Here is an 11,439-nt window from a genome sequence, read left to right as displayed (position 1 = left end):
ATAACGTGGCTGTTAGGTGTTTTGAATTACGTGGTGTTTACGTGGTGGTGAGGTGTTTTGAATTACGTGGTGATGAGGTGTTTTTAATTACGTGGTGATGAGGTGTTTTTAATAACGTGGCTGTGAGGTGTTTTTGATAACGTGACTGTGAGGTGTTTTTAGTTACGTGGTGATGAGGTGGTTTTAATAACGTGGCTGTGAGGTGTTTTTAACAACGTGTCTGTGAGGCGTTTTTAGTAACGTGGCTGTGAGGTGTTTTTAATAACATGGCTGTGAGGTGTTTTTAATACCGTGGCTGTGAGGTGTTTTTAATAACGTGGCTGTGAGGTGTTTTTCATAACGTGGCTGTGAGGTGTTTTGAATTACATGGTGGTGAGGTGTTTTGAATTACGTGGTGGTGAGGTGTTTTGAATTACGTGGTGGTGAGGTGTTTTGAATTACGTGGTGGTGAGGTGTTTTGAATTACGTGGTGGTGAGGTGTTTTGAATTACGTGGTGGTGAGGTGTTTTGAATTACGTGGTGGTGAGGTGTTTCGAATCACGTGGTGGTGAGGCGTTTTGAATCACAAGGTCGTGAGGTGTTTTGAATTACGTGGTGATTACGTGGTGGTGAGATGTTTTTAATCACGTGGTGATGAGGTGTTTTTAATTACCTGTGAGGCGTTTTTAATAACGTGACTGTGAGGTGTTCTTAATTACGTGGTGATGAGCTGGTTTTAATAACGTGGCTGTGAGGTGTTTTTAATAACGTGGCTGTGAGGTGGTTTTAACAACGTGGCTGTGAGGTGTTTTTAACAACATGTCTGTGAGGCGTTTTTAATAACGTGGCTGTGAGGTGTTTTTAACAACATGTCTGTGAGGTGTTTTTAACAACATGTCTGTGAGGCGTTTTTAATAACGTGGCTGTGAGGTGTTTTTAATAACGTGGCTGTGAGGTGTTTTTAATAACGGGGCTGTGAGGTGTTTTTAATAACGTGACTGTGAGGAGTATTTAAATAACGTGACTGTGAGGAGTTTTTAATACCGTGACTGAGGAGTTTTTAATAATGTGGCTGTGAGTTTTTAATAACGTGGCTGTGAGGTGTTTTTAATAACGTGGCTGTGAGGTGTTTTAATCACATGGATGTGAGGAGTTTTTAATAACGTGACTGTGAGGTGTTTTTAATAACGTGACTGTGAGTTTTTAATAACGTGACTGTGAGGCGTTTTTAATAACGTGACTGTGAGGTGTTTTTAATTACGTGGTGATGAGGTGGTTTTAATAACATGGCTGTGAGGTGTTTTTAACAACGTGTCTGTGAGGCGTTTTTAATAACATGGCTGTGAGGTGTTTTTAACAACGTGTCTGTGAGGCGTTTTTAATAACGTGGCTGTGAGGTGTTTTTAATAACGTGGCTGTGAGGTGTTTTTAAATAACGTGACTGTGAGGAGTTTTTAATAACGTGACTGAGGTGTTTTTAATAACGTGACTGTGAGGAGTTTTTAATACCGTGACTGTGAGGAGTTTTTAATAACGTGGCTGAGGAGTTTTTAATAACGTGACTGAGGAGTTTTTAATAACGTGGCTGTGAGGTGTTTTTAATAATGTGGCTGTGAGGTGTTATTAATAACGTGGATGTGAGGTGTTTTTAATAACGTGGATGTGAGGGGTTTTTAATAACGTGACTGTGAGGTGTTTTTAATAACGTGACTGTGAGGAGTTTTTAATAACGTGACTGAGGCGTTTTTAATAACGTGGCTGTTAGGTGTTTTGAATTACGTGGTGTTTACGTGGTGGTGAGGTGTTTTGAATTACGTGGTGATGAGGTGTTTTTAATTACGTGGTGATGAGGTGTTTTTAATAACGTGGCTGTGAGGTGTTTTTGATAACGTGACTGTGAGGTGTTTTTAGTTACGTGGTGATGAGGTGGTTTTAATAACGTGGCTGTGAGGTGTTTTTAACAACGTGTCTGTGAGGCGTTTTTAATAACGTGGCTGTGAGGTGTTTTTAATAACATGGCTGTGAGGTGTTTTTAATACCGTGGCTGTGAGGTGTTTTTAATAACGTGGCTGTGAGGTGTTTTTCATAACGTGGCTGTGAGGTGTTTTGAATTACATGGTGGTGAGGTGTTTTGAATTACGTGGTGGTGAGGTGTTTTGAATTACGTGGTGGTGAGGTGTTTTGAATTACGTGGTGGTGAGGTGTTTTGAATTACGTGGTGGTGAGGTGTTTTGAATTACGTGGTGGTGAGGTGTTTCGAATCACGTGGTGGTGAGGCGTTTTGAATCACAAGGTGGTGAGGTGTTTTGAATTACGTGGTGATTACGTGGTGGTGAGATGTTTTTAATCACGTGGTGATGAGGTGTTTTTAATTACCTGTGAGGCGTTTTTAATAACGTGACTGTGAGGTGTTCTTAATTACGTGGTGATGAGCTGGTTTTAATAACGTGGCTGTGAGGTGTTTTTAATAACGTGGCTGTGAGGTGGTTTTAACAACGTGGCTGTGAGGTGTTTTTAACAACATGTCTGTGAGGCGTTTTTAATAACGTGGCTGTGAGGTGTTTTTAACAACATGTCTGTGAGGTGTTTTTAACAACATGTCTGTGAGGCGTTTTTAATAACGTGGCTGTGAGGTGTTTTTAATAACGTGGCTGTGAGGTGTTTTTAATAACGGGGCTGTGAGGTGTTTTTAATAACGTGACTGTGAGGAGTATTTAAATAACGTGACTGTGAGGAGTTTTTAATACCGTGACTGAGGAGTTTTTAATAATGTGGCTGTGAGTTTTTAATAACGTGGCTGTGAGGTGTTTTTAATAACGTGGCTGTGAGGTGTTTTAATCACATGGATGTGAGGAGTTTTTAATAACGTGACTGTGAGGTGTTTTTAATAACGTGACTGTGAGTTTTTAATAACGTGACTGTGAGGCGTTTTTAATAACGTGGCTGTGAGGTGTTTTGAATTACGTGGTGTTTACGTGGTGGTGAGGTGTTTTGAATTACGTGGTGATGAGGTGTTTTTAATTACGTGGTGATGAGGTGTTTTTAATAACGTGGCTGTGAGGTGTTTTTAATAACGTGACTGTGAGGTGTTTTAAATAACGTGGCTGTGAGGTGCTTTAATAACGTGGCGGAGAGGTGTTTTTACTAACGAACAGCTCATCCGGCGTGGCCCTCTGGCGGTCACCGCACGTATCCCGGCGAAGGCAGGCAGGCAGGCAGGTAGGAAAATCCTCGCGGTGCGTATCTCGGCAAAGCAGGCAGAAGGCAATATGCACGCGTCTGTGGTCCGGCACGGCTGTCTTTCACAGCGCGATCAATACAACTGCACGGAGCGTAGGGAGCACTTTCACTCTCGTAACTGACACAGCGCAAGTCATCTGCACTCCTCGGGGATATGACTCCAGCTCAACTCCACTCATAACTCATGCGCATCCCCTCTCATAACTGAGGTCTCACAACTCATTTGCCCCGTAACTCGTAACTCAACGGAGGACCGAATACAGCGCGCCCCTTCTCATAACTTAACGAGCGCATCTCCCCTCATAACTTAGCGCTCCGAACCGACTCTCATAACTCACACAGCGCAACTCGTCTGCCTCCTCGGGGATCTGACTCCAGCTCAACTCCACTCATAACTCGTCTGGCTTGCCCTGCGCGCATCTCATAACTCATCTCAGCGCATCTCCCCTCATAACTGAGGTGGGGGCTCTCGGCACAGGGTTATATCGTCCTGCCCTTAGCCCGACTCGAACGTTCCAAACCCCGCCTTTTGCCGCAGTGGTAGGTCACTCCCCTCGAGCCCTGATTGGCGGCTCGCGCTTACCGTCGGCTCCTCTGCCTTCCTTCGGCCTTGATCGACTTGTTCAGGCCGGCCTCGTGGTATTTCGCGCCAAAACCCAAAGCATCGAGGCATCATAAGCATCGTAAAGGACCTAACTCTCATTGTCCTACTCAACGCAAAACTAAACACAGGAAAGGTCTACACTTACATTTACTACGAAATAACAGAGCTTAAACGAGGCTACGTGTTGTAGTGTAACTAAACCAGGAGGGGAAATTAACCTTTATCATAACAACACAAAACCGCAACAATATGTTATGTTTTCTTCTGCCCCCCCCCCCCCCGAGATTAGCCATCAGCAGTAGGAGAATGGGGACCCTGACGCACACTAAAATTTAACATTGAAGTCAATGGGGAAAATTAAGGTTAATTATTGACTCGCTAGATTTTCAATTCGATTTTGTCCTCCAAATCCTCCCCATCTACGCCATTAACAAAGGTTAAATCCTCAATAGACCCCCAAACCCTTGTTGATTCTAAAACACCCATATTTTCTTTGAGCACCTCCTGAGTCACATATCATTTTTTCTAAGCCCCGCACATTTCCCCTCAGCCACGTCCACTTTCTCCCAAGCCCTGCCCACTTTTATAAACCCCACCCACTATTACATAATTTCCAGCTAAGCCTTGCCCTTGGTTAAGCCTTGCCCTTGGTTAAGCCTTGCCCAGAGATTTTCTCAGGGAATTTCCAAAGGAAACCACACCCACCATTCTTATATAAAGGGTTGAAACACAGGCTAAATTTAAACAATTTTTTACTTTTATTGAGAATGGACTCCTGTGCTGAGCTTGAGTGCGGTGACTTTGGAGTTCCTTTGAGTCCTACTCCCTGTGTGGAACTAAACCTTCAAATTGATGAACTGGATTCAAACCTCTTATCAATGGAGGTAAGAGTTTCTTTTAATATATACAGAGTTTGATTTTTTACATTTAATAATCTTGTATTAAATTAATACGTTGTTATTTTCTCTCACAGGAAATTGTATCTGAGATAAAAAATGAAAATACCGCTTTTACCACAACTTGGGGTGAAATTATTGATTTGTTTGAAGACCATTTGAACAACCATGACCCACAGACCGAGTTTTACCTTGATAATCCAGCCAAAGTGGAGACTCACTAAATTTGGGAAAAACATGTCATGAGTTCTGCCTCGCTGGTTCTAAATGTGGAGCCTACCTTGAAGACTCACTAAATTCAATAAAATCAGGAAAAGAGTTTTACCTTGGAGATTTTGAAAACTTGTTTCATTTTGGAGACTCCACCTGTGGGGTCTATCTTGGAGATGCTTCCTATCTTGGAGACTCTGCTTACGGATTACACAATCTGCTTATGAGGACTTCCGTTTCCGGTCCCTCGAGTAAGGAAGTGACTTCGACCTCTGCATGGCAGCTAATTTAAAGTATTTTTCCATTCGTGTCTTCGTCAATTTTCCACTCATTATTTAATTGTGCATGTGTTACTGTGTGTTTATAGTTAGTTTTGATTTGCAATTCATGCAAACTTGTGTAAAATTAATACCTTTCTGTTCGCACCGCGTGCGTCTCTTTATGCCTGGTCTCTTTTGGCTTCCCTCCCTGCATCGGTGTTTTGTGAATTTAAGTTATTTCCTTCACTGTATTGCTTATTTCTTAGATTTTCTCTTCTCCCCCTAACTTCCCCAAACATCTACCCATTGTCTAACGTTTTAAATACAATAAATAAATGAATAAAATTCCTTCTATCATCGCGGGCACGTGTGCTTGCTGTCTCGCCCGCCCCCTTTATGTCCTAATTTTCTACCTCTTCCTTCCATCTCCAGCCGAAACTCGCCCTTCCAATTCTAGTTTCCTTCTTCTCATTTAACCCTTTCTCCTTCTCATTTAACACCTCACTGTGCCTCTTCCCATCACCATCAAACCATTTGTCCTCCTCATCCTTCCCTTTCTCCGAACCCTACTGTAATCTACGACACACTATCAACAGCTCTACCTACCTCCCCCTCTCTCCCCTCATCTTACCCTACCCCTCCCCTCCCCTCCACTGTCCTGTACCCGATGCTCCCCCTCCCTCGTCCTTAATGGTATGGCCCTCAAACAATTGGGGCCTTCGCTCAAATCTGATTGATCTCTCCATGAAGGTTGCTTCTGACAAACCAGACGTAATCTGCTTAACAGAAACTTTCCTCCTTGAAGATGTCTCTGATTCCTTAATATCTCTTCCTGGTTACTCCCTCCTCCGGTATGATATACCTGAGCCTCGTCCTGGTAGTGGGGTTGCTATCTTTATCAAAAACTATCCTCCTCACTCTCCTTGCACTGCCCTCTCTCCATGCCACCCCCAGGAGTACCTCTGGCTACGGCTTCCTCTCCTTTCCCACCTTTTGTTCAGATGTGTTCTGCACCGTTCTCCAAACAGTGATGACTCCATTTACGTCTCCCTGTCTGACAACACGGACTAAATTCTATCAACTCATCCCAACTCTCTCTTCCTTATATGTGGCGACTTCAACTGTCATCATGCCAGCTGGCTGGGTGTGGGTTCATCTCTAACCATCCATGGCTCCTCAGCAAAGGACTTCTGCGACTCAGTGGGACTGACACAATCTGTAAATTTACCGACCCGGATCTCAGTCAATGGAGTATCTTCTCTTCTGGACTTGGTTATGACTAACTTCCCTGCAAATGCCTGCTGCTCTTCTTTTGCTCCAATCGGTTCTTCTGATCATTTCCTTGTTAAAGTGGACTTCTCTCTGGCCATTCTCAGAGAGCCTCCTCAGCGCCGACGCGTCTGACATTTCACTCAGGCCGACTGGCACGGTCTTCAAGCAGCCATCAATCATCTGGACTGGTCTCCCGTCTCTACTGCCTCTGACATAAACTCTTCCTGGGAATTCTTCCAAAGTAAACTGCTCTCTCTCTCATGCACAGATTTATCCCTTCTCGTCTTCAGTTGCCATACCCTTCCTCCCGTCTAGGGTACACTGAAGCTTGTGGTGAGGCAGTTGCCATGAAGCAACTTGCCTTCACCTCATGGAAGGCTGACCCAACTGAAGGTAATCTCAGTTCCTTTCACAAAGCTCGGAACAAGTGTGTCTACCCCCAGGAGAGCCAGGAAACAATATCTCTCTGCTCTCAAAACTGAACTCTCAAACCTGTTCCCCTCCTACATGGTCACCTATTGATAAAACAGCACAAACAATTGATAACAGTTGGATGAGACAAATACAGAATGCTTGCCTTAGCTTTGTAAGTCATTCTCTTGGAGGAAATGAGCACGTGACATCTTCCAGAACTGAATCATTTTGAAGAGGCAATGTGACAATATGAGAATTTATTGAGTTGAAAGATTTTATTGGCTCTGGAGGACTCGAATTTCCAATGGGATAGAACATGAAAGGACACCCATGACCATGTACCATTCTCCACACAGAGTGCTGTGCTGCCGAAGAAGTTTCTTGACGAGGATTACAATCATGGGTGGGTTGACACTCCATCGCATGCTACTGGACCGAGTACGCAGGTATTTGGAATTTGAAGTCAATATCTCGCCCGCTCCTTTTTTTTATTTACTCCATTTTACTCTCACATAAAATAAATCAGTGTGGCCACGGTTGCAAGGAGTCACTTTATTCAAACAGGCATTTTCATGAAAATTCAATATCTTGTTGAAAATATTTTTCAATTGACGGCATCTGCGTCACTTTTTCACTTCTTGGAAAGTCTGAGTTCTAAAGTGTGCCCTCCACAAAAGAGGGTTCACCATTATTGGGAAATATTTAGTTGCAGCACCAATTATGTGGCTTTACCCACAGGATTCTGGCTTCTGAATAGGGGACACTGATTGCACTCAGCAGAGTTGTGCCAATCATCATCATCTATGGAGTGTGGGATGTATGTTTGTAAGTATGTATTTACGTATGTGTACATATGTAGCCGAAATTCCAGCAATTGCATTTTTCATATACACAAAGAATTAAGTTAAGCACCCCCCCCGTTTTTTTACAACCTCGCACATTACAAGTTTGTTGTCGTCAAAACAGTGTAATATACCCATGATATTGCTATATTTTCTGGAGAAGTGATATTATGGTCACATAAAAACATAACAATCATGCCGTTTTCAATATTTTATTCTGCATAATTTAAGGTGAAATTTTTTGGGAATTTTAGGCATATTTTCACCTCAATTTAAGTATGGAGCTATAGGTCCATCACGGACAGTGTGGATGACGTTTATGTTTTCTAACGTACAGTCATTGTTCTGAGAAGACCTCTAGCGATCTTTGCGTCAATAACGTCAATAACGTCAATAACGTCAAAAAAAAAAAAAAAAAAAAAAAAAACGTCAATAACGTGTAATGTCAATAACGTGAAAGTGACGTCAATAACGTCAATAACGTCAATAACTAATGTCATACCAATCATTATTTGATCTCACATACCTTAGAATATATGCCAATGTATACATATACACAAAGAATATATATTAGGGGGTGCTTACCTTAATTCGTTGTGTAGGGGTGCTTAACTTAATTCTTTGTGTATACATTAAAAAGAGTGCATGACCTTTTTGGGGGCACTTACGCTGTAAAGAAATTGTAATGTAATTGGAATTGTTGGAAATTCGTGATACATGTGAACACAAAATAATTTCCTTTTAAACTAAGTAAACGATCGCAGAACATGGTTATATGAGCTTATTGAGAAGAACAGTACAAAAGTGTTTATACTCCCTGTCGTAGACGGGCCCTTCAACTCGTAAAGTAAATTCCCACATGGCTGCACATCCTAAAGGCTCTCTGGTCAGTGTGATCAAAAGCCAGGATGATTTGTCATGGACGTTTTGAGATTGTCTGAAGGACCAGAAATATTGGTCACAAACTGCACATTTGTATCGGGATTCACCATTATGAATTCTCCCATGTTTCAAGGTGTGTCAATTGCATGAAGGATTTTCCACAAATTATTACTTCAAAGTGTGTTTTGCGGTGGGATGATTGAGTGAAAGATTTTCCTTAAATTGTGCATCAGTGTGGACATTCTGTCGTTCGGCATGAGCTCGCATTATTTGATGAAGGATTTTCCACATTTTTTTTTACATTTGTGTGGGCATTGTCTGTTTGCAATCTCCTTGTTTTCCATTGTGAATTTTCACTTGCGTTTTCAGGTGAAATGACAAAATGAAAGATTTTCTCCAAATAGTGCGTTTGTACGGCCTCATGTTAGCGACGATGTTGTTACCCCATGACGCGCAATGAAAAGCGGGGACAAGCAATTGATTCATGTGTAGGACGATGTTGTTATACAAGGAATGGTTTGTGTAAAAAAAAAAAGAAAAAAAAAAAAGGAATATCCACACAAATGCAAAAATTGTGAAAAAATACCTCGTTCATCATTTTCATTACATCATGATTTATTTATTTTTCCACATATTTTACATTTGTGTGAGAATTTTTATTCGTAGTATTCTTTCTCCCCACTGCAAATTCTTGTATGTTTTCAAATTGGAGGCCCGAATAAAAAGCCTTTCATACAATGTACATTTCTATGGGCGTTTTCCATTGTGCATTTTCATGTGCTTTTTAAGGTTGGATGAGTGACTGAAAGATTTTCCACAAATTGTGCATTTGTATGGGCGTTCTCCATTGTGAATACTCATGTGGGTTTTAAGGGTGGATGACTGATTAAAAGATTTTCCACAAATTGTGCATTTGTATGGGCGTTCTCCATTGTGAATACTCATGTGGGTTTTAAGGGTGGATGACTGATTAAAAGATTTTCCACAAATTGTGCATTTGTATGGGCGTTCTCATTGTGAATACTCATGTGTGTTTTGAGGGTGGATCTCTGAGTAAAAGATTTTCCACAAATTGAGCATTTGTTCGGGCGTTCACCATTGTGAATTCTCATGTGTATTTAAGGGTACATAGATGAATGAAAGATTTTCCACAGATTGTGCATTCATTTGGGCGTTCACCATTGTGAATTATAATGTGTCTTTTAAGGAAGGATGGTCGATTAAAAGATTTTCCACAATTCGTGCATTTGTATGGACGTTCACCCTTGTGATTTCCCATGTGTGTTTTAAGGGTGGATGACTGATTAAAAGATTTTCCACAATTTGTGCATTTGTATGGACGTTCACCACTGTGAATTCTCATGTGTGTTTGAAGAATGGATGATCGATTGAAAGATTTTTCACAACTTGTGCATTTGAAAGGGCGTTCACCATTGTGAATACTCATGTGGGTTTTAAGGTTGGATGAGTGACTAAAAGATTTTCCACAAATTGTGCATTTGTATGGGCGTTCTCCATTGTGAATACTCATGTGGGTTTTAAGGGTGGATGACTGATTAAAAGATTTTCCACAATTTGTGCATTTGTATGGGCGTTCACCACTGTGAATTCTCATGTGTGTTTGAAGAATGGATGATCGATTGAAAGATTTTTCACAACTTGTGCATTTGAAAGGGCGTTCACCATTGTGAATACTCATGTGGGTTTTAAGGTTGGATGAGTGACTAAAAGATTTTCCACAAATTGTGCATTTGTATGGGCGTTCTCCATTGTGAATACTCATGTGTGTTTTAAGGGTGGATGATCGATTAAATGATTTTTCACAAATTGTGCATATGTACGGGCGTTCACCATTGTGAATTCTCAAGTGTACTTTAAGGGAGGACGACTGAATAAAAGATGTTCCACAAATTGAACATTTGAAAGGGCGTTCACCATTGTGAATACTCATGTGTATTTTAAGGTTGGATGAAAGAATGAAGGATTTTCCACAATTTGTGCATTTGTATGCATGTTCACCTTTCTTTCCTTTGTGAGCCTTGTGAAAATTATTCTCTGCAAACATTTCCTCATTTGGTTTTTCTTCTTTGTAAAAAGTCCTCTTGTTGGATTCATTTGGTGAGTCCTGCGGGCATGTGTCTGCGTCATTCATAAAAGTAGATGCAGTCTCCCTTGTAGATTCAGTGTATTCACCTGTAAATACAACATCACATGACCTGTAAAAATATATCAGATGCTGTTCAATACTTATAACATCATTCTGACAAACGTACCTAAGTCGGATGCGCATGGGAGTCGATGGGTAGGGCACGGGACGTATCGCCTCACCACCACTTTTTTGATGAGGGGGAATTATCCCCTTCTATGCCCCCCTCCCCAACATTCTACTGGAATGTAACATAAAACAAGTTCAGATATATTCAAGGTACACCACCCCCATTCCAAATTTTAAAAAACCATATCCTCCAGCTCGCGGCGGGGCGCCCGGCGATGCCGCCGTGCAGGACAAAGAGTCTGTGCAGTGTCTGTATGGTGTTATCACTGAACCCCTCCCTCAAACTTCTGTGAAATCGTACCAAACTTTTTGTATGCACCTTCTCTCCCATGTGTATGTCCTAAGGGTGTTAAAAAATTGTGAAAAAAGGTTTAAAATATATGTATTTTGGAAAATATCCTTCCTCCATTTGGTGTATAAAGGTCAAAGGTCGTGCCCGTAGTTATTCCATATACAATCACGTAGCAAATCATAGATTTCCTCCTTGTTCAGTAGTTATCTCCTTATTATGTGTATTAGATTAAGGCCTTGTCTTCCATTAATTAACACTCCATTGCACCGAATT

General features: G+C 41.4%; 1 protein-coding gene across 4 annotated transcripts in view; it reads right to left on the bottom strand.

Moving 5' to 3' along the window:
* Positions 1 to 11,439, bottom strand: part of LOC137416384 (uncharacterized) — a 253,620-nt gene that overhangs the window by 24,917 nt on the left and 217,264 nt on the right. For all 4 annotated transcript variants that reach the window (XM_078778400.1, XM_078778401.1, XM_078778403.1 and 1 more), the window contains one exon: positions 10,619 to 10,792. In XM_078778400.1, the coding sequence (XP_078634526.1) occupies positions 10,619 to 10,792 (174 nt within the window). The remainder of the gene's footprint in view (positions 1 to 10,618; positions 10,793 to 11,439) is intronic.

Source organism: Myxine glutinosa, chromosome 5 (assembly GCF_964187855.1).
Source record: "Myxine glutinosa chromosome 5, kmMyxGlut1.1, whole genome shotgun sequence".
Lineage (NCBI taxonomy): Eukaryota > Metazoa > Chordata > Myxini > Myxiniformes > Myxinidae > Myxine > Myxine glutinosa.
This window is presented reverse-complemented; position numbering and strand designations above follow the sequence as displayed.